This window comes from Numenius arquata, chromosome 4 (assembly GCF_964106895.1).
Source record: "Numenius arquata chromosome 4, bNumArq3.hap1.1, whole genome shotgun sequence".
In the NCBI taxonomy this organism is placed as follows: domain Eukaryota; kingdom Metazoa; phylum Chordata; class Aves; order Charadriiformes; family Scolopacidae; genus Numenius; species Numenius arquata.
Window position 1 is genome coordinate 25700396 of NC_133579.1, and position 23514 is coordinate 25723909.

Here is a 23514-nt window from a genome sequence, read left to right on the forward strand (position 1 = left end):
AGTAAAGAGAAAGGAAAAAGTCTGTTATGATGTTGAAACATCGTAAGTAAAAGCAGCACACAACATGCAATATAGAACCCTTCAATGCTCTTGTAACATGCAGATGCCTTGCTCAAGAAAGTATTTTCCTGGAACTTATGGGTGTTGGTCTGGCATTTTATTAATGCTACAATAATCCATTTTAAAAAATTATTTTAAAAGCACATCAGATCACATTTAAATGGAAGTCATCATTAGACTCATTTCAATTGTGGAACAAAATGATGTCCCTTCTTCCACTGAGTCTATTTTGATATTAGCATGTACCACTAGCTCCAAACTGGATTACTGCAAATCTCTGCCAAAAGGCTTTCCGGACAGGTACTGTGTTAAGAGGTTTCATTAAATTGTACCACCTGGCATAATATCCAGGTTCCAAATTCTGAGGGCTCCAGTAAATTCACAAAATGGGATTAATATCGCCTTCTGCTTCACGTAACTTTAAAATCCCAAAACCTCTGTCTTCCTGGAAAATTCAGTGACTTTGAAGGTGGACTAGGTTGGTACCGGGGAATACCATCACCTGTGTGGTAACCGATCACATCCCTCCTGCTGCCCAGCTTTAGTTGCTTTTCAGAAGTCAAGCTTTACTTGCAACAACAACAAAAAAATATTTGCAAGCAGAAGCTTTGAGATGCTGAGAAACAGACATGCGCCCTTCTTTTCATTTCCAACGCAAAATATGGTTTCCTGGGTATTTTAAAGAAACAGATGGTAGGTGCTAAGCCCCTGGCAGGCGCACAGGGCTTTATTATTTACTTTATGTCAGCATACCTCTAAAACCGATCTATTTCTGATAGGGACCTTTCGATGCCAAACTATTTCCCGAAAGGCGCTATAGGGCTAGCTATAGGGCTAGCTATAGGGCTATAGGGCGAGCGATATGGCCAAAGGAACTGGGAGCGAGGGGCCATCGGTGCGGATGACAGTATTCCGCACCGAAAGGCGACGCAATTATAAAACGCTAATCCCGCATCCGCCTCCCCCCCCCGCTACCCACAGCCAGGCGGTTACACCCGCGGCGACGGCTTCTGCCCTTCCACGCACGGAACCGAGATGGTACAGGGACACCCACCCGCCCCCCCCCCAAACGCATCCCCACACCACGGCTGAGGAGCCCACTGCTCGCCCACCGCAACTCGCCGGCGGGAAGGAGACCGGCTCCTCCCGACCGCCACGGACAAAGGCTGAGGGAGAAGGGCGGCCGCCCGCACCCGCCACCCGGCTGCTGCCCTTGACGGGCCGGGCCGTACCCGGGGGGCTGAGGAGCGGTGGATGTTGGCGGCGGGGCCCAGCCTTACCTGCGGCGGGCGGTGGCGGCCGGTGTGGCTCGCCCTGCTCCAGGGTGACGGTGCCGTCCCGCCAGACGCGGAGGTGGGCGGCCGCCCCCAGCCTGGCGACGGGGGTCTCGCCGCGGCGGGCGCGGGCCCGCAGCGAGCCGCAGCACTGGTAGCAGACGGCCCACGCCTGCTCCTCGTTGATGGGCTGGTTGTAGAGCCTGAGGATCTCCTCCAGCGACAGCGCCTCCGGCTGCCCGCCGGCCCCGCCGCCGCCGCCGTCCTCCTCATCCTCGGCGGGGCGGGAGGCTCCGGGCTGGGGCTCCGCGCCGCGCTCCCCCGGCAGCGCCATGCCCTGCCTCCGCCGCGGCGCTCCTCGGCTTCAGTGACCGGCCCCGCCGCCGCCGCAGCTGCTGTCTGTGCTGCTGCTGCCGCCCGCTCCCGCCGTGCTCATCCTCCCCGCCCCGCTAGTGCCACCAGGCCGCCGGACAGCCCGGCCCGCGCAGCAGGCAGCGGCCGGCCGGCAGGAGGAGCGGCGGCGCCCGGGCCGCCCGCCACTGCCGCGGGGGGAGGCAGCTCATAGCAACGCAATGGCGTCCTCGCCCGCCCCCAGCGGCCGGCGCCCGGCGCCACAGCGCCCCCTGCCGCCCACAGGCGCGGAACGGCCGTAATGGCGGGGGCCGGCGGAGGCGGGGTCTGCTCCCGGGGCTACCACGGCAACCTGTCCCCCACCCGCGGCCGTGGGCAGCGCCTAAATCTCCTTTCGAGATGCCTCGGACACGGGTAAGGGCCTGGTTCTTATCTCATAGCCCTCGGGGCGCCCGTTCTGTGCCGAGTGGGGGTAACAACACCCCCACACCCCCTGGAACAAACAACTCATGTGGGGAAAGCAGGGTGACACCCCCCCACTGCAGTGACATACAAGTGTGTGACACACACTGCTCAAACGAGATACAACTAGGATTTAAATAAAGCTATTTAATTTAGTGACATCCACCACAGTCCAGCCTTCCACATTATATTACATATAATCGTGCTCCCTGAAGCTCTGATCAGGGTCCTGGGGGCTGTGTAACAGGCAAACGAACACACTTTGATCTACCAGGTATAAAAAGGAAGATAAAATACTTTACAAATCTGGTTTTGTGTTAAATCTGTTCGCAGCAGGGCCAGCAAGTACATCATGAACTATTAAAATCTCAAGTTAAAACCCAAGCGCTGCAGCAGGCAGTATTTAACACTTCTGGGAAAAAAAAAAAGACAAAAATAGTCTCACACAACCACGCTTCTGTTAAATGTACACGCAAATGCCAACATTCACTCGGGCTGTATCAGCCGTGAGCTTCTTTAGAATTAGTTGATTGTGGTTTTTTTTTTCCTCCAGCACCAGCAGAAAGAGTTGGATCTTTCTTACAAGTCAAACAAAAGGAGGTGGACTTGGGCTATCAAAGATATGGAATGGCTTCTACAGAAGAAATCAAATGGTTTTGGATTCTTCAGCCTCAAAATAAGATGGCTGGAGTCCATGTGGTGACAAACACAAGAGGCGTGGCGTGGAGAAGCTCAGTAAGACCAATCGCTTGCCCTTTCTCAAAGCACGAAGACTAAAAGACACTCGGCAAAATCTTCATCCACGGGTTTAAGACAAAACCAGAGATGGATAATTAAGTACAGGTCTGAGTGTCAGAATTGGACAAAGTCACAAATGCTTGTTAGGCAAAATGACCTGGCTACAACTTGTACCTCAGAAACTTCCTAAGCTAAATGTCAAGAAAAAGGCATCAGGTTAAACCACTTTCTCTATCCCAGCACAACTATTCACATGCTCAGGTATCCAAGTCTCAATTTTAAATATATTAAAAAAAAAAATCCATAAGTTATTAACAAGATTACCTTTACCTGACTGAACTATTCTTAGAAGCTGAATGTAGAAGGTCTTGCTAGGTCCAAGAGAGGCAGAAATAAGTTTTGTTGTGGAAAGGACACACGCTTAAACATCAGTGTTTCTGGATCTCGGTCACTCACAAAGCACACCCCGGATACTGCGTGGGGAGGAAAAACAGAGCCTCTTACCCTGGAGAGGTAAAACAGACTTTTTTTTCCTAGATGAATTCTCACGCCAGAAGAGAAGCTAGTGTTTTATGCACACATTTTAGTAACTTGACCCACATTCCTGTAAGTATTAAAAGTAACTTTTATTAAAAATAAGAATAAATTCTCTTTATAAATACAATCATTACTGTGTACACAATTCTCTTCAATATACACGCTGCAGTATTCAAAATCAGTGGCGTTCATGTAAAATACAATATTCATTTTTAATTGCATAATTTTACACCCACATACATTATTTCGCAGATGTAAGAAGACCTGAATGATTTTTGGGTTTGTTTTTTCAAAGGACAGAGCGGTATTTACAAGCAAACATGATCCAAACAGCACACGCAGATTCAGGGTATGTAAAGACTCGTACACGAACTGCAAGTCGCACTTGGTCTCCCCTGCAACAGATTACTTCTTCACAAAAAGGAGACCTATTTGACAAAAAGAAAACCAAGAGTGACAGACATTACTAAGCTATTATTACGATTTTCAATTACATATGTGCAATTTTTTAAAATGTGACTAAGGCTCAAATAGTGATGTTTCATGAGCCCGTCGTTACAAATAATAATATTGTTCTATAGAGCAGGGGCTCTTGCCTTGGAGGAAAACAAGACCAGCCCTGATCATTTTTAACAAGTGCAGATAAATTAAATTAACTCCTCATCCTTTAGTTTAACCCATGAGAAGCCTATCGTCACTGAACTCACCAATGTAACATAAAAGCTCTGTACGCCATGACCCCTTACATATACTGTACAACTCTTCTTCCAGTTGTAATTTAAGGAAATTAATTTCCTTTAAATGTCATTTTAAAAAAAATAAACCTAGTCGCAATTGATAATTAAATATTATTATTTGGTTTTAACATATATATCTTTAAATTTAAACTTACCGAAGACACGTGGCAAATGCCCTCCTGGCATTTCTGTATACAAAATGGATAGGAAACCCTTTAAATGTATGACCATCAGGTACCGCTCTTCTTACAGCGTCTTGAAACTCTTCATTTCCTGCAGAAATACTTGTTGTACGTTCAAGCTCATAGGCTGCTAGTGCTGGTGACAACAGATAGGACAGATGGTCATCCCAAACAGTAGAAAGGCCAAGATCCTGTGAGGCAAGTCACAGAATGATGACAACCATGCAAAAGGAACACGAGGATATTAATAAGCTTGCATACTGTATAGATTCAAAATAAATCCATGACAAATCTTGGATTTGTAGATAATGGAAGTGAACCCATGAAACAGTAAGATTTGTATATTGATTCACACACCAACCAGAAGAATCAAAACATCCTCAATAAAATATCAAACATTTACCAAGCAATGAAGCTAGACTACTACCATGTATGTATTCAACATTACGTGAGATTCATGCTCTGATAAATACTTGACACCCCAAAGGTTGAGCATTATGTGGTGAGATAAAAACAAGAACAACTAAAAAAACCCCATTAAAAGCAGACACAAGCTAACAGGGATTTAAAAGATCATCTCCTTCACATTCAGCACAGGAAGAATGACTTCTGGCACATTACATCTTGTGAAAATCCTGATTAAGGACGAAACAAACTTCTAGAAATACATTCTAATTCTGTAAAGCACTCAGTAAGATCACAAAAGCTGAAAGCCTGCTTTTTATCTGGGGACCAAAACCATTTGTGATGGGCAAAGGCCTCTGACGACCAGATCTGATCTTCCTAGCTCTTTTACAGAGAGACAACTCACAGGTAGTCTCCAGGTGCCAGTAAGCTGAAGATCACAGATCTAGAATGAGAGGCAAAGGCAGGATGGAGAGAAGAGCCCACACATGTGGATACAGAATCACCACTGCAGATAGTAAGCATGACATCTAAACTAACTCCGTACAGTCTTTCCAAAGAATTTTTCAGTTATTTCAGTTACGACAAACTGCATTTCTGCAAAAGCTGATGGAAAACACATTGGAAAAATATGTCAACTAACAAATGCTATCTAAGGCAAGTATACAGTAAAAACATGCACCTTTATTACCTTAATAGATCAATGACAATCTTTAAACAGAATTACCTTTCTGTGTTCAGAAACCAGTACTCTCAGCTGCACCTCTATCTCATTGCTTACTACCGCAGCATCTAGTGTGGAAGCACACAGAGGAGGAAAAGGGGGAACTGAAGATGTTGTTCCAGGGGAACACACAGACTTTATTGCTTCTCCGCTCATGGGTTTCCATTTAGATTCGTCATGCAGGTCAAACACACAGACCTCCACAGCGTCAGAGGGCTGACAATTTCCAAAGAACTTTTGATGGTTGAAGATACAACCTATTGTGCGATAAGGATACAGTGGCTTGGGTTGTTCAACTACTGGAGGGTCATCAGGGTTGATAGGTCTGTGGATATACCTAATCAAAAACATTCGATTTCTAGTTAATACACCTTATTTGAAAGCAAGGTAAAAATATTTAGACGTAACAGATATAAGCCATTTCTCCTTTTAAAAATATAAGCCAAGTTTGTCAACGTTTTTTTTTTCCCCCAAAATGGCATTCATTTATTTACATAAAAGTAATTATGCATATTTTGGAGGCATAACATGCAATGAAATAATATACCACTTTTTTCTTTAAATCTAGAAAAATAAGCTGATTAATCAAGCTGATATTCAACAGCAATTACATTCTGCAACTGTAACAACATACTCATATGGTTTCCCCACTATTCATCACATTTGGAGAAATACATCTTCAAATGCTAATCGTAGGATACACAAGCAGTGGCAAAACAATTGCTTATTTTCAACACTGGATATTAATCAGCATTTTTCACAAAGCCAAAAGTCTCATATTCAAATATATAGTCCCACTATGCTACTACCAATGCAACTTGAAGCTTTATATTACAAAAATTACATTTCCAAAAGTAATGCTTCAAATAGCACTAGGAAGTGCACAATAGGAATATCATCAGTAAAGAGGAAGTTCTCTTTATTGAAGTTTGGAGCATTATATAAAAATTGGGACACACTTGAGCAATAGGACACGCAGAATAAGAAGGGAAAGAATTTTTAACACAGAGGTTCCAGAAGCTCTGGAATACAGAACAGCACATATGCCCTTCTAAAATGACTTAAGTGAGAGAGAATCTCAGAGAACTTGCACAGATTTCTGCAGGGGAAAAAAGTAACGCAACACTGATTTCACACATGAAAAGGAAAAATAAAAAAATCCTGTGCTGGTTTTGGCTGGGATAGAGTTAATTTTCTTCTAGCTAGTATGGGGCTATCTTTTAGATTTGTGCTGGAAACAGTGTTTATAGCACACTGAGGTTTCAGTTATCACTAAGCAGTGCTTATACAGAGTCAAGGCCTTTTCTGCTCCTCATATTGCCCCGCCAGTGAGTAGGCTGGGGGTGCACAAAAAGTTGGGAGGGGACACAGCTGGGAAAGCTGACCCCAACTGACCAAAGGGATATGCCATATCATATGACATCATGCTCAGCATGTAAAGCTGGGGGAAGACGACAAAAGGGTGGGGGGGATGTTCAGAGTTATGGCATTTTGTCTTCCCTTCTGGGAATACAAAGCAGGGATGGAGCCCTGCTTTCCTGGAGATAGCTGAACACCTGCCTGCCCATGGGAAGTAGTGAATGAATTCCTTATTTTGCTTTGCTTGTGTGGCTTTTGCTTTACTTATTAAACTGTCTTTATCCCAACCCACGAGTTTTCTCACTTTTCCCCTTCTGATTCTCTCCCCAGCTCCACCAGGGGGGAGTGAGCGAGCAGCTGCACGGTGCTCAGTTGCCAGCTGGGGTTAAACAATCATGTCAGATTTCATCTCCTTCTTTACAAATGATGGCAGCAATAGCATCAATGGCAATCAGCTGCCATAAGACATGAAACAGTTGCTATACTGTATTAAAGCCACCAAAAACTGCATCACAAACTGTTGAAATATTTCACCTTACACTGAACCAGTTATTTTCCAAACAACAGCAGTACACAGAAAAAAAAGTCAAAGACAAAAGTCTGTCATGTAAGTGTCATGTAGTCAAGAGTGTAAAGATAAAAAACAAAAAAAAGCAACAACAAAAACAGCCCACACAAACCTCACTATACATTGCCCAGTTTTCTTATATTCCTTTTACTCACCTGTGTCCTGTTAAGCTCTCCCAAAAAGTAATTGTTCCATCTGTTCCACAAGTCATTACCCAAGTGTGGGGGACTCCTTTTGCTTTTGTTCCAACACACACAAAGGCTTCCAAGCCAAAGCCAAGAAGAAGACTGCACAGAAGGTTAGCATGATCTTCACAATCACCCTAGGCAGTAAATATTAGTAAGCTGGTTTGAGTATCAGACACAGATAAAATCTTAAAGAAAGAAAATAGTGATATTTCTCTAATTATGACTTAACAAGTCATGTTTCCCTCCTGTTTACCTAAAGAACATATCAGAAGTCAGGACTTTAAGGTTTAAGCTTGACAAGTTTTAGTTTTCTGTAACAGAAAAAAAATGTTTTAAAATAGTATCTTCTAATGATAGACTATTTATATTTTTTATTCAAATATACTATGTGATTAATACCGGAGAACATTTCTTATGCTTATAAAGATACCTTCAAGTAAAACAAAACCTGAATCTATTGACCCATAAGAACAAAAGTAACATTGTAATTAAAAGCCAAAGTGTACATAAGGCAAATACCTGAGGTAGTGTTAGAAATTACACAGGGAATTTAATCACTTAATAAAATGTAATTCTATTGTAATTTTACTGGCTTGAATGTGTTGTCAAAGTTCAGAAAACAAAGATAAAACAAATGCCCCCACAGATCTAACTGTGTAACAACTGAAAGTCACATGTAGCTGCATTTCCCTTCAATCAGGAAAAAAAGAAGTTTCCTTCACCAATTTATTGCTACCATTGGCAATTTGCAGAAATCGGTTTCTGAATGTGATGTGTAATATTCTTTTTATCTTAAGTTACAGCTTACGACAAATGTTAGCTGTAAAGTAAGAAAAAAAAATTCCTCATGCAATGAACCCTTCATAATACAAACAAGTAGAACATGGAAGTAGCATTTGGAAGTGGAACAATACAGCACTTTAGTCAAATACTATTCAGAATGTTGAAAATGTAAAATTCAGTGCTCTTGGATTTATCGGTTCATTACACAGATAACAAAAATCTTTGCCTACCATAATGTACAAGAGAAATATCCAGAAGAGTAGGTTTAAACAAGTTGGTGTTGAATCTGCATTCATTTAATAATGCCACACCACTTTCCACAAAAAAATTAATAACAGTCCAGCTGGTGTCTCAGGGGCTACATTCGGCAATTTTCTATACAGTTTTCCACTTCTGCCTTGGAGGAAACCCTTCCTCTGTGCCTCCAAACACAACGGTCCTCAAACTCAAAGTCATGATCACCACCTCCATCTGAAAGCCAGTGCGTAGCCAGTGGTGCCTTAATATGGTACCTATGCACGGCGTGACATTCAGAGACAACAGCTAATGTCTGTTCTGTGTGGTCTTTGAGACAGGTCTAAAAATTGGGATAGAGCTCCTGCTGCCAAGAAGAACAGATCTTTTTAATATAAACACATCAGTGAGATTGGTTTTGAATGCAGAAGTATGTCAGCGGCAATGAAAGGCACCAATCACTCACTATTACTACTATTCATACAACAGAAAAAATTATGATCCAGAGCAAGTTACAATTTATTTCAATTTATTATAGTCACATCATACAAGTGTTAGATCACTAAGAACTAGGCTGAAACTTTTCGTGAAAATCCCTATCTTGCAAAAAAATTAATGCAAAGGCTGTGAATATATTTTAGCCCATCTAAAATAATCAGTTTTTCAAAAGAGATTTCTCCAACTGTTCCTAGATTAGTCCAGAATTTAAACTAGTAGCCTGCTCACTAACAGGGATTCATTGAATAATTATATGGGATCTTAGAAAAGCAAATGAAGAAAAGCAAGCTCATTGTCAAACAGATGTATTGACGAAGGGACCCCAACAGTCTCAGTAAAGAAAGTCTGCTTCAAAACCACCTTGTCTACTATTTAACAACTGTTTCTCTTAAAAAGGCCTTAAACAAGTTATTGTAACAGAATTTTCCAAATTTGATTTAATCCATGTATTTGCAGCCTGCTTTAAATTATTGACTTCAGTTAGAATGACAGCAACTCCATTGTGTCACATAAAGACCATTTTCACATACCTTGTTTCTACATAAAAAAGCAAGAAGGCTGCACCATTGTTCTTGTTTGCCACCACCTCCTCCTATGACAGGAGCTCTTTCATAACCCAGGACACTGACAAATCGTGCTGCTTGTCGAGGAGTGTCTAGTAACCTGCCTGCTCGAAGTGGTCTGATATATGAACATACTGGACGGTTTACTCCATTTTCATCCTGAACATATAAAATATGGTTATTTGCCAGGCACAAAAGATTCACCTTAATTTAAACCATCTTTTTTGCTACAGAATTTATTCTCCCTGAAAAAAAATTCACTGAAAAATATTAAGACACAAGACCATTAAGGCAATTCATTTAGAGGGACTTTACAGTTAGATTTTTCTGCTGTCACCAGTAAGACATTCTAGACTAAAAATTCAAACACCTGGAGCAGTACAGGTTGAACTGAATTTCCTTAAATGGGTAAGGAATCCTTCATGCTTCATCCACTGTCAATTTCAGTATTATCTTCACACAGCCAGGACAGCTGAACTGACCAAAGGGGTGTTACATGCCTTATAGCATCATGTTCAGCAATAAAACTGGTGGGCATAGAGAACAGACTTTTTATAAACTAGCCCCTGCTTGGAGACTTGCTGGGCATCAGCCTGCTGGTGGGAAATGGTGAGTGACTGTCTTTGCATCACTTTTCCCCCCCTCTTCCTTTCTTTCCTTCACTTAAACTGTTTTCATCTTGACTCATGAGTTTTTCTTTACTTTTGCCCTTCCCATTCTCTCCTCCATTCCACTGGGGAAGAGTGAGTGATTGGGAGGGGGCCCAGCTGCTGGAGGGGATCAAGCCAGCACACCCTTATTTGGAAGTTCACATCACTACTTGAAAACGCAAGGTACAGCCAGAATGGAAGCTGTTACTTTACTGAAAAGAAAGAGTAGGTAGGCATCGCTTCAGGAAGTTACTCTGAGATAATAAACTACTGCTCATTATCTGTGCTAGGAAAATTAACTACCATGGAAGATAGATTCATGGCACTGAAAATGCAAAGAATCATACCATTCCTTCTACCGAAGGGACAGTCACCAAGGAGCAACTGATGCATAGTAATTTATTATCCTACAATAATTATGTCTGTAGCTAGCATGTGACATGAACCAGACAGATTGCTTTACAGACCACACAGAGCTCAAATATCGTGTGGATCTATTCTAATAGATTTAAGTAAGTCCATTTTTTATAATTGTTTTATCTGGTATAAGACTTGTTTGAAATAGCACAGATCACGTAAGTCTTTGCCACTTGTGAGTATTCAAGGAAAAGGCTAAACAGGCTTTTTTATCACCTCGTGCATCAGAAGTGGTTGGAGCCACCCTTCTTCCTGCATCACACTATTGAGCTTCAATGCAAGTTCAATCCTTACAAATTTCATTTTTTGTATCATATACTACATGTAGCCCTGACCTGAATGTAACCATGTCATAAATCTATAGATAAACTTCAAAATACATCTAAAAATAAAGACATAAAGAAAGGATCGGTCTATTTGTAAAATTCACAAACCTGTGCAAAAATCTTTACTAGCCTTGCGTTGTGTGTAGGCCTTATCTGTAGGTACTCTCTCCACCACTGTTTTGCATACACAAGAAATAACCGTTCTTTTTCTGCTGTTTTCTGACGTTCCAAAGCAAACTGCAGGTAAGAAAAACATAACCAATCACATACATATTAACCCCAAAAAGGAAAAAAACCCACATAATCAGTAAGTACATTAACACCAAATCAGACCTATGTAGAATAAAACAAAATATTTGAAGCATGCCATGCAAACGCCAAAGAACAGTATTTTTAAATGAAAATCCAATGAACAAAAACTTCAAGTTATATTTTTTATTTGTAGACTCATATATCAAGCTTGACTGAAGCAGTGTTCATGTGAAGTGATGCATTTCTGTACAGAGGATTGCTCAGCTTTTGATGTGCAGAAGGATATCTGCATGCACCTTCAGGCCAACATTTACTGGCTTTCCAGGCAGAACAGGTGAATTGAAATCATTATTTCAAACAAGAGAGAGAGCAAGAAAATATATGCGACCTGAAGAAGATTCAGTATTTCACACCTTTCTTATTTTTGTCTGTAAAGTTTTGATACAAGTAAGTAGAAAAACTAAAGTAATATTTCAAATAAAGAAATATTCAGTATAAGCAAAGTAATTTAAAAAAGGTAATGATATTTAAATTTAATGGAAAAAAAAAGTATTGAACATTCAATTCAAAAACGCACAGCCCCCAGTATCTACATAAATAATTCTATACTGAACTTACCCCCCAATAAAAGAATCACTTAGCCCCCCCTAAAATGACTTACTTGAGTATTAGTTACTTCTGGAGACAGTGTCTTATTAAGCTGTGGATACATTTCCAGTCTGATGTTTAAAATGCCAACAGAAACCTTTGATTCTGTACCTTTGAACCAAAATAGATTTTGATCAGTTCTCTCAAATTCATTTTACTTAGGACATTTCAGCCAGGCAGGAGCAAATAATTCAAATTAATAATTTTAGCTACATAATCACAAAAAATGACAAGACTTCAGAAGAGAAGAAAAATCATTAGCTTTACTGGATTGATACTTTATTACTTGGAAAAAGGGTAATGATAATTAGGTTTAACTCCTCCCATCAGCCATTTGCATATTAAACTCAATTTATTTGTTATGCATTTCCAAGTCATTATAAATAAAACGCTCTCCATTTGAGAGACTACCCAAACCTATATTGCTTACTGAAGTTTCAGCATTTTCAGAAGAAAACGAAGCTAACAAACATATTAGCAAATAAGTTTACTAGATTTGTATTCACTGGATAAAACACTGCACAAAAAAAATATGAAGTAGGCAATAGTGACAACAATCAGGAATAACTTAAATAGTATACCAAATCTTCAAAATATTTTGAAGGTACAATTTAATCTCTTTCGAAACTATCAAGAACTGCTCATTTACCTAACACGTAGAAAAACTGCGAGAAAGAATACAACTCATCAGCTACTAGTTGACTAAACTCTGGGACAGCCAGCATAGGAAGTCATGATAGATTGTGTCCTCAATCTAATCTTTATCTACTAGATCATAATATCCTAAAAACCTAGGCTGGAACTCCGATACAGGGGAGTGAGGACAAGTAATACACAAAAATACACATGTATGCTAACTGCTAAGCACTTAAGACAAAGCTGTTCACCCCTTCCGTCAGAAAACACACTTTCAAGTACTGGAATAAATGGCAGCACAGCAGAGATCACTTTCTCCAGCAGTTGCTAGTTTGCTATGAAAGGGACACAAACTAGATTTTACTCTTCAGTGTAAAATTCTACTCTTCCCTGGTCTGATATATTCCTGGAGATTAATTGGTAGATTTTAGTTTTGTTTTTGATAGCTTATCCAGACTGTGCAGTAAATCAATAGTGAGAGTTCCCAGACACGGAGATCATTATTGCACAGAATTTGGAATAACATTTATAGTATTTTGGTAACAGAAAAATCTGACTGTTAGCCTCCTACACATTTTCTAATGATACTTCATAGTAATATATGGAGTTAAACTAAAATTAAACTACATCATCAATACTGCTTTAAGCTTATAAGCAAGCTCAGTACCCAATATTTTAAGCCATCATTACAGCCTTATTATTTATCCTTACCTACACCCAGGAGTTCAACAGCAACATTTGTTACACCATTCTCTGCAGCCAAGACAGATCGCCACTCCAAGAAATAGGATGCTACTAGTGTTGTCTCACCAAATGTGTCTGTTTTGATCAGAACCATATGTAGTGGATCACATATAGATAACATAGTAGTTGCATCCACCATTTTACTTCCATCACCTGCCATTATTAAACCAAGATAAGATAGCAAGAATATTATCATCCCAAGTCCTCAAAAATAAAAAAGTATGCATTTACATTTATTGCCTACATTGCATTTTAAGAAAAATCTCACATCCAGAAGTGTAACCAATGATCCCATCTTAAAATGAAACTCAGTATATGACAGAGCTACAGAAAGATCACAGTTAATTTCACTGAATTTCACTGAATTTTTTTAGAGTTGGAAGGGACCATATAGATCATCTAGTCCAACTCCCCTGCTGAAGCAGGATTGCTTAGAGAATTTACAGAGGAGATAAAAAGATTCCTATAGTTGAATACTCCAATGTAACTGGTTCAACTGCACAAAAATGAAAATGGAATTAGCATTTAAGAAAAAGAATATTAGAGCACCATTAAATAAAAAGCAATTGAAAAATATTCTTTTGGTAAGTTGGAATGCATCAGGTCAACTTACTATACATCAGTATTCAGAAAACAGCTTTCTCTGTAGTTAAGCTTGACTCTCTGATATAAACCACTCCATGAGCGGCAGAACTAACAAAGTCTGCTTTTCTTTGAATCTGTGGTATGTTCACTCCCTCCCCTAAGTCCAACTGCAATAACTCTGGGTTTCTCTCTGTTCCCTCGTATTCCATAAGCTACCCTGGATTTCTACAGAATTCAGACAATATCCAGTCTTTTCATAACATGCTTAGCTCCTACCATATTCCCTGGCTATCATCATCAGAAGGGTAATACAGGCTGTGGATGACTGACTCTTCTGCAGGTGTTTGCCAACCAGTAGGCAAACTGAACTCACACTAAAGTTTTTCCTTCCATATGACAACAGATCTACATTTCCCTTCATGTGTCAGCACAGAGTTCATGAAAATCACAGCCACCTTAGTATCTCTTACCATCTCTGAGACTATCATTTCCCTGTCAGTTATGGATACAGCTGGTCAAATTCAAAAGTTACTTTAGAGAGGAAAAGAACAGTTAAGAGTACAGAAAGGTCTACAAGTAGCATAACCTAACACAGTTCCTTAGGAACACATGACAAAAAATAAGAAAGAAAGCCACTAAATAATATCAAACATATCTCACAATAACTCTGGAAAAAAACAAAACAAAACAAAAAACAACAAAAACCAGTAGCATCATCTTTATACCCACAATATTCCTTACCAAGGCTATCCTTGTGTACTTCAAGTAAAAAACCGTCGTGAAAATCTGGCTCACAGGCACATGGGACAGGTTTAGAACGGAAGCGCTGATTTCGAAAATGTAAACACAGAGTGAAGGTAGAACAGACTTGGCCAGGCAGAGGCTCCGGTTCCTGAAGATGTTCCAGAAAAGCTTTTCCACCCAAAACCTGAAGGTAAAGATACCTCCGTGTTGGGTCAATGTTAGCTGTAAAGCGTAGCAATAAAAATGAAGAGACTACAAACAGATCTTAGGAAACACTTAAACATGTTAACTAACAGGACACTAGAAAAAAAGGAACTTTTTTGAAACAAGTTCTTAGGAGAAAGTAATTGTAAAATATATGGAAGAGATCTTAATGTAAAATAAATAAAATTCTAAAAAACAGTCACATTTTATGCAACACTAATTTCTCCTGCTTACATGATTTTGCTTCCTCTAGATAAGCAGGAAAAACATGTCTTTTTCCATGTTTTGAAGGCTATAAATTATTCCAGTTCATACTGGATTACTAATACAGAGTTCAATAATCATAGACTTCAAATTTCTATCAAAACTATGATCCAAATATTAAAACAAACAAGTAACATACTTTTTTTCAAAGCTGGTGGTTCTCTGTCAACAAAATGTGTTGATGGTTTTGGAGCTGAAGTCCTCTCCTTTTCATTCACGTCCTAGAATTACAATTGAGACTTTTTAAGGCGTCAAGGGATAAAACAGTGCTCTTACCACAGCCCTCTAAAAATTACAGAATCCTCCATTTCAGCTGAATGCCATTCTTTGGGTATGCTCCCTTCTAGTACTTGAGATGTAATGAAACTGAACAAATACTCTCAATGTAGTACTATCATTAAACCAATTTTAGCATGTGCATCAGGCTGTTCCGCTCCTTGTACGTCACTAATCACTAGAGCCATTACAAACCTTTAGAAGTAGTGAGTTTTCACTTTGTCAAAATACCAAGTCAGTAAGAGGAATAAGTAAAAATATTTTCCCCTCTTCAAAAGCTACTTACAGTTATAAATTTAAGTTCTTTCATAACGTCATCAATGATTCCTCGTTGTCTTAAGGCTTTTATCAGATCTTCTGTGGATAACTGCTGATGCTCAGGTGATAACTCTTCACGTATAGTCTCAGCAAGAACTTCTCTTATCCTGCCATGGACATCCATCTGAAAAAAAAATCACTATATGCTACAGATACAAGCTCTTTAAATGGTAGTACCTATAACAGTCACTCTATAAGACTAAAGGTATTCTCCTAGGAACACAGAAATAACTACACCAAAACATTAATCCTTTCAGAACTAACCAAATGAGCCACTATCTCACCAAAGCAGCTCTAACAGTTAAAAAAAATCACTAGCAAACCAAACCTGAGCCTTTTCACTGCTTTTGACAGCATCCCCTGCCTTGAACTACCCTCCTTGCAAAAACGCCTGCAAATCCATCAATTACAAAATGGTCACTGTTTTAATTACTTGTCTCCCTCAAAACTGAAAATTTGGATAATATTTATTGTTTTTTAAGGGGAAAAGTAGACCTTTATATACTTGTAGGTAAGGCACAAAAGCAGGAAATCTCCATCGCAAGTTTTCCCTATGCTCAAGGGGAAGTCAGAGAATTTCTGTCCTTCACCTCAGCTGTGTGCATGGGTTTGTAAAGCTGTTTCTCACACAGAAAGGATGTCAAGGCCACAGCCACTGCCAACTTGAAATACTTTGCGATATACAAGTTAAAGCATTTATATTTATTTCCCCATCAGTCCAAGACCCAGCTGTAAAAGCAAAGAAAAAAAACGCAAAACGCCTCAACAACAACAAAAAAGCCTTAGGATGCTCAGAACCTCATCAGAGCCTCAGGCCTCGCCCCCCAGGCTCACCCCGCCTCAGCCGACATCGCTGCTGTCCTCTCCCTAAGGCGACACGGAGCGAGAGACCAGCGACTGAGGGGAGAAGGTCGGCAGAGCCCTCAGCAGAGGGGGCGCAACCGCCATAAGCCAAAACACCGCCCGGAAAACACCTGAGGCGGAGAAAACAAAGCAGGGCGAGGGAGCGGGCACGCTGAGTGCCCCCGCCACCACCTCGGCGGCCGCTGCTGCCACCAAGGGCCGGGGGTCCGCACCACCGACACGAGAAGCGGCAAAGCCCAGCCAGGCCCCCCTCCCTTTCCCCGGGGTTTCCTCCCCCAGACAGGAGAAGTCGCTCCGACACGGAGGACGCCCCCACCTTGACCAGCTGCTGGTGGATGATCTGCTTCAGCTCAGAGGCTTTCTCCGGCGGCAGCGACATGGCGACGGGGCAAGCGAGGAGCCGCACCGCTTCCCGCCCCGGGAGTAGCGCAGGCCCCGCCCCCAATCGCCGTTGCAACGGGCGCGGGCAAGGGCGCCAACTGCCGGGCGCGGCGCGAGGCGGGCGGTTACCGCCGTTACTCCCCGCCCCGCTGAGGAGAGGAGACAGAAGGGTGCAGCGGCCGACTGTTGCCTTCCTTCCCCGACCGGCATGTTTGTTCCTTGCGAGCGCGGCGGGGGCTCCGCCAGCTCCGATTTTAAAGGCTTCACCCTGCTGATGGTAGGTCGCCTTCCGGCTTCCACCCCGCCCTCTGTGGGGTTGAGGGGGCGGCTGCCCCTAACTGGGCACCCCGGAGCGGGCGAGGGGGGCGCGCCGCTTCTCGGGGCCCGGACGCTGAGGGCTTCGCTCTGTAGGGTGTGGGCGGAGGTTTGTGTCCCTGGCTGCTGTGGGGCTGGAAGGCCGGGGGGGCTTTAGTATCTCTCTCCCCTCCCTTCCCTGGGCGCTTGTGTGTGGGAAAGTAAAGAGGTGCTGGGCAGGCGGTTGCTGTGCCCGTGTGTGTATCGGGGGTTTTGCCGAGTAAAAGGGGGATTTGCGGGGATCCTTCCCAGAGCAGTTTCCAGCAGAGTTTAAGGAAGTTTCCTCCGTTTCCGTTAATTTCTCCCTCCTCAGCCCCCCGTTTTCTGCACTTGTTAAACTGTTATGTGCTGAGCTACAGCTGTATGCTTTTGCCCTAAGATTAAAACGCTATACGTCGTCTTACAAAATTTGCGGTGTCTGTGGGTTGGCACTGGAATAAAGGGTTATTTTTTTCATTTAGATGCGATATATACACATTTTTAATGAAAAATTTCTCGTTTGTGCAGTATTTAAACTCCGCGTAGGATTGTTTTAGGAAGTGTTTTAATCATCTTCATACATGGTATGAAATCAATGTAAGATAACCTGCCTGAGGTTACATTTTGTGGATTAAGAGTTCCAGTCCAGGCTGCGAAGTAGCAAACTGTTCTTTTTTTTTTTTTTTTTTTCCTGTTAGTGAGTCCCTTTACTGTATTCCTGAAAGGTAACCTCAGCACCTTTTATGGAGGGCTGCAGGGCCTGGGATGACTCTGCAGGCCGCACGGGAAGCCGTTGCAGATCAGCTGACTACCCACAGGAAACAGATCACGGCTGGTTTCTTTGTCTGGGAGTAACAGGCTATTGAATACCAGCCAGCTTGTAATGACACTCTGTAGGTGCTGTTACCTTCTCTTTCGCCGCGAGCTTCTCGGCATCACCTTTGGTGTGTTTCTGCAACTGGTGGCAGCAGAAACCTGTAGACATGGGTTTGCTTATAAATTGGAAGGAAGCAACCTAAAGTTTTACTGTTGTCTTCCAGTATGAGTTTCTGTAGATGGGCACAAATTCTTGAATTTCTCCTTCTGTGCCATCAGATTAGGCCAGTATCTGTACCAATTGGTGATTGGTACCCATGGCAATTCCTAGGGAACAAATCCAAATGACCTTGAGCATTTTCATCCTTAATAGATGAAAAATAATTACTTTTGTATGAGTCAAGCTGAGATTTACAGCTTTAATATGTAATATCAACATTACCGTTAGGTGTCACTTGAGGCCTGCCAATCTCCGTGTTAGTCGTTTGAGTGACTTGTAACTACTCTGTAGCTAGAAAAAGAGAGAGAGGAGACAAGTTTCCAAGCCTTTGTTTACATTTACAGTGAGACAGGATTATTCACAGAAGTGGTCAGGATGTTTTTATGGGACAGGAACCAAAGTCTGCATTCGTGTTGTGTTAAGAAATAGTCACCTTTATCAGAGAATGAGCAGCCAAATTTAGAAATCATGTTTGACCAGAATTGAAGTGATATAAACTTTCACTATTTGAAGTGCTTATTGTATTGTCCATAAAACACACTGTAAATCAGTAACTTCTGTTACTTCAGCCAGCAGTGTCGGTAGGAAATGTTGGTCAACTGGCAATAGATCTAGTGATTTCCACGCTTGGCATGACTAAAGTTGGTTACTTCTACACTGATTGCCTGGTGCCAATGGTTGGAAATAATCCATATGCAACAGCAGAGGAAAACTCAATGGAGCTGAGTATAAATGCTGAAGGTGGGTATTGAACCCTTAAGATATCTGCAAGCTGCATAAGGTGCAAGAATGTTGCATTTACTTTTTGTTGTTGTTACATTTTGCTTATGTGAACAATGTTTAAACTAAGTTCAGTAATAACAAGTTCAGTAACTTACAGATAAGAATGTGTTTACACTTCACAGAGGAAATTCTTACTCTGGTTCTTTTGGATAACCAATTTGACGTATGGAACCAATAAGAAATGTTGAATTTCAACCATATTACAGTGCAGCCAAAACTCTCTCCAGTTTTAATCCAAAATGACACGAAGCGTGCACGAACTTATAGTAAACTGCTGGAATCCAAGATGAATTTCTGGTGTAGAAGGATATTTATCCTCTCTTCTTCCTTCCCACCTATATTTGCCTTTTTACTTATGTGATGTTTCTCCCACTTACCTCTTCAAATTCTTAGTTTCTTTCCCTATATTGATCATTGCATTTCACCTTTTTTTCCCCTCTTAAATCATGGAAATCTCAGAATAATCTGTCAATTTTTGCAAAGCTGCATAAAGAGGTTGTCTGAATCATTAGAGGTGGCAGATCTTCGTATATTTCTCATTATTCAATCCTTTGAATTTATGACTAGTGAAATTAAGTCCAGCGAAGACAATGCACAAAAATACATATTTTTGTCACTGTGGATATTGTCAGGCTTTCCTATATGAATTGATAGCTGAAACGTTTACTATCCTGAGGTTTGTAAATTGGATAAATCTGGGTACTTCTTGCTTTTTTCTTGTAGTGTATTCATTACTTTCAAAGAAACTTGTAGTTCTGCAGATCAGATCACCTTTTATAAAGGTATGTACGTTCATTGATTGCTCTTACTTCACTGTTCAGTTTGAATAGTTCTGTTGGTGAATAGTTTAAGTGGCCTAGGTAAATTTTAAGACTAAAGAAGCAAAAGTAGAAGAACTGTGCCACATTATAAATCATTTTGTTTCCAAAAAAACCTGCCCAGACTGAAAAAGATCAAAATATTTTTCTACTTTGTGCTATAAGACCTTCTGGGGTTGATACAGTTTTAGTGAATAGAAACTGACTTCTGTATTCATTGAGGGTTGAGGTTTTGTTTTGTTTTTCAAAGCCCCATTTTCTACCACCTATGCTGGTAGATTTTAGTGTAAATACCTCCTTAGTTATTAACAGTCTTGAAAACACAAAACAGTCTGGGGTTTCTATATTCCTTTTTTCCTTTACACTTACTGTCTTTGTCTTTTATTGTAATAGCTTAATTTTTTATGTCACTCCAATTTAATTATTTCATAGTGTTCTATATTCATTTAAACTGCATTCATTATGTAAAAAAATGAAGAATTTGGAATTACTTATTAACTGGACAGTGGCTGTAATTTAAAATTAGCAGAATACCATGCCAGAAAAAATTTTGTGCTGCAGTTTTTATCAGTGCAAAGCGTGGAAAAATACTGTGTGATCCTACCGTCCCATTTTACTCCAAAGCTTTTTCCATTGGCATTAATGGCACACAAAACAGGTGGTACTGCTATTGTTAACATGGTCTTAATCATAATTTTTATCATTCTACATGTAGTTTTGATTAAGTAAACAACCAGAGCAGTCATCTGCTTTTTAAAAATGTATCTGAAGGTGAAAACTAAATGGATATGAAGAAAAATGTACATCACTGGTAAATATTCTATGTAACACCCAGTATTGTTGGCTGTTGGCCTTTGTTTAAAGGACACAATATATTTTTCACTTTTTTTCTCTGTTTTTGCATAAAGAACAAGTACAGGCCGTTCTGTCAAACACTCCTTTCTTGGGTGAAAAGCAGCAAATGTGCCAGAGTCATTCTTCTGTCTAGCAGCCATGCATACCAGCGTGATGACGAGCAGCTTCTTGGGTATGTTTGTATCATTAAAAGACCTAATTAGTGTTTCTTTTCTTTTTGACAAACTGACATGTTTCCCTCTACTAAGTACTTTTAGCAGGGTTCTTTTGCTTTGCTGCGTACATAGGTCATAAAATGTTTTAATAGTATATTAAGTATTATATTATACAGGATCAGTCTCTGAGCTTTGGTTACTACTGTCGAAAGTACTGAGCAAATAATAAGCTGTAAGTAAATAGCACTTGGGCTGCGCTGTCAGGCAACAGAGCCTCAGTACTAATTAATTTCTTGTGGCTGCAAGCAATCAGGGATTAGCTGCTAACATACAGGTCACAGATTAGATTTTTAACTGATAATTAGAATATGGGTTTCTTAACTCTTCTTCATTATTCTGCATTTTGAAGGTTTTCTTTAGTATGTCATCATTCTTTTTTATAGGAAGTTATCAATTCTTATTTGTTGGGAGGCAACCACAAGGTTCAGTCTATACATATTTTTATATTCATCAAATAAATATTTATTTGATTTATCAAAAACAAACGAACAAAACCCAGTATTTTTACAAAAGACTGTTGTATAAATGCATAGGGCCTTAAAGAAGGTTTAGGTCCATGCATGTCGCAGATAAAGTTACCAGTGTTGCAGACTGGCCAGCTAACATGGATTTAAATGAGAGGGACTGATGGTTATTCGATGCGGTCTGAGTTGTGGTGATTTGGCCCCCTCTCCCCCAGCACCACAGAATAACTCTCTGACAGCAGAGTCACTTAAGAGTGAGGGTGGTACATTCAGAAAATACTCAGACTTGACTGACGTCTGCAGATATTTGTAGCGTGAGCTCATTAAAAATACTGTATCACAGTGAAGTCTAAGTTTACCCTAAATAACTTTATTTTAATCATCTCCTATCTGAAGGAAGAAAAAGCACATTTTAATTGTAAATCATTTTAACAGCCGTAAGCAGTTCTTCTATTTATGTCCTTATGTATCTGGTACTCGCCAGATATTTGAGCCTCTAAAAAGAGGGTACCTTAATTCTGTTTGTGACAGAAAGTTGAGTAGTTTAAACTGATTTGAAGCCACAGACTACTTTTTAACTTTGATTTGAGGAGGAGGGGAAGGTCAGTGCAGTTCTTCATTGCAGATGTGAGCTCCTCAATGCTTGTAGCTTCTTTCTGTCACAAGTAACATCATCAGTAGTGTCTTTTGTTGTCAGACTGAGTGTATTCTTGATTTGTTCCTAGGACACCACTACGCTACCTACTTACACCTGATCTTGAGAAAGCAGTTGGAGGCCTTATGCAGGAGCTAAACTGGAAAGAAATGGAAAAAGTAGCAGCTTACCCTGGAATAAATGATACAGAAAAAGTTCTACATATTCCTGGAGGTGGCATCACAAAACTATTGTTTACTGAGAGGTGAGTTGTCTAAAGATAAACACAGAAATATATCAGAAGTCCTGATTTTAGTATATGGATTGTTGTTGCTTTTAATACATAAATATAATTGTTCTGGATTTAGAAAAGAAATAGAAATGCTTGCTTATTTTTGTTGCAGTTGTTCAGAAGGAATCCAAATGGCCGTTCTTCTGAAATTCTGCTCAGAAGGGGACAACATCCCTGATGCGTTTGCTCTTGTTAACTACCTTAATGAATGGCTCCAGCTAATTAAAAGTGAAGTAAGTGCTGTTTGATCTAGAGTTCTTACTTTTGCATTTTATATCTGTTATTTTCATTTTTCTTCAATCCAGAACACGAAAAATGTTATTCAGCTGAATTTTAAAGAAGTTAAAAATGTATGGGTTTGTTTTGGCCCTTGGTCATCAAGGATAAACCAAATTAAAGATACATTTTGATTAAAATCTCACTGGGAATTTCTCCACCTGAAAAAACAAATTTAAACCCCAGTCCTTTTATTTGACAGGTGTGGGGGAAAATTGCGTAAAGATTTGATCGAGTTAGATCTTCCAGTGCTCTTCTCTAAAACAACCCACAATGATATTGACACTCAAAATGCTGCCCATTATTTTAATGCATGTGCCAGAGAAAGAATTAGATGATTATTATTTAAAACTTACAGAATTACTCTGTTTTTGTTGCAGAGCAACAATTCCACAGATACTTCTTCACAGTGGAAAATACCAAGTTCTTGGCGCTTACTTTTTGGCAGTGGTCTTCCACCTGCACTCTTCTGATCAGTTTTGAATTCTTCTGTAAGTCACTTGTGCAGTCTCAAACATCCCTTGAGAAGGTGATTACAAACTAATTGCCAAGCAACAGCAGCTTAATTTGTTGTGTACATAAATTTTTTATTTAAGAAAAATTCCGTTCACGTATGTGGGTAGCTAAATAAATTAAGGTAACTTTCACAAATTGACCAAAGAATTATGTTTTGTACAGTTGCTTATTGAATAACTTTGGTTGGACTTTTTTCTAATAAAATATTTTTTAAAAAACCTTTTTCTTTGGTTAAGTGTTTTTGCTATGGAAAAGCTTATGATGCACCTTCTTAATGTAGCTGAGAAATTGAGATTGATGTGCAGGCATAGATTTCCTTA

The 23514-nt window shown here is 40.3% G+C and overlaps 3 protein-coding genes across 4 annotated transcripts in view; 1 reads left to right on the forward strand and 2 right to left on the reverse strand.

Moving 5' to 3' along the window:
* Positions 1–1463, reverse strand: part of SPIRE1 (spire type actin nucleation factor 1) — a 124324-nt gene extending 122861 nt beyond the window's left edge. The window contains exon 1 of the mRNA XM_074146358.1: positions 1341–1463. The gene's annotated coding sequence lies outside the window, so the exon portion shown is untranslated. The remainder of the gene's footprint in view (positions 1–1340) is intronic.
* A 2030-nt stretch (positions 1464–3493) lies between these two features.
* CEP76 (centrosomal protein 76) lies at positions 3494–17010 on the reverse strand. 2 transcript variants are annotated; one of them, XM_074146631.1, is made up of 12 exons: positions 16908–17010; positions 15696–15851; positions 15273–15354; positions 14663–14887; positions 13304–13489; positions 11970–12067; positions 11165–11293; positions 9631–9822; positions 7553–7719; positions 5474–5807; positions 4315–4532; positions 3494–3850 (listed from the first exon to the last, which is right to left on the reverse strand). In XM_074146631.1, exons 1-12 carry the CDS (start codon positions 16968–16970, stop codon positions 3712–3714), a joined length of 1989 nt encoding a protein of 662 aa, XP_074002732.1. In that variant the 5' UTR covers positions 16971–17010; the 3' UTR covers positions 3494–3711. The 2 variants fall into 2 exon arrangements, with proteins under 2 accessions (XP_074002732.1, XP_074002733.1); XM_074146632.1 differs by lacking the exon at positions 14663–14887 and having other exon boundaries at positions 3712–3850; positions 16908–16970.
* A 119-nt stretch (positions 17011–17129) lies between these two features.
* Positions 17130–23406, forward strand: PSMG2 (proteasome assembly chaperone 2). The gene is made up of 7 exons (XM_074146657.1): positions 17130–17249; positions 18911–19082; positions 19848–19906; positions 20851–20969; positions 22202–22375; positions 22515–22635; positions 23059–23406. The coding sequence occupies exons 1-7, from the start codon at positions 17181–17183 to the stop codon at positions 23149–23151; spliced, it is 807 nt and encodes a 268-aa protein (XP_074002758.1). The 5' UTR covers positions 17130–17180; the 3' UTR covers positions 23152–23406.
* Positions 23407–23514: the final 108 nt, after the last annotated feature.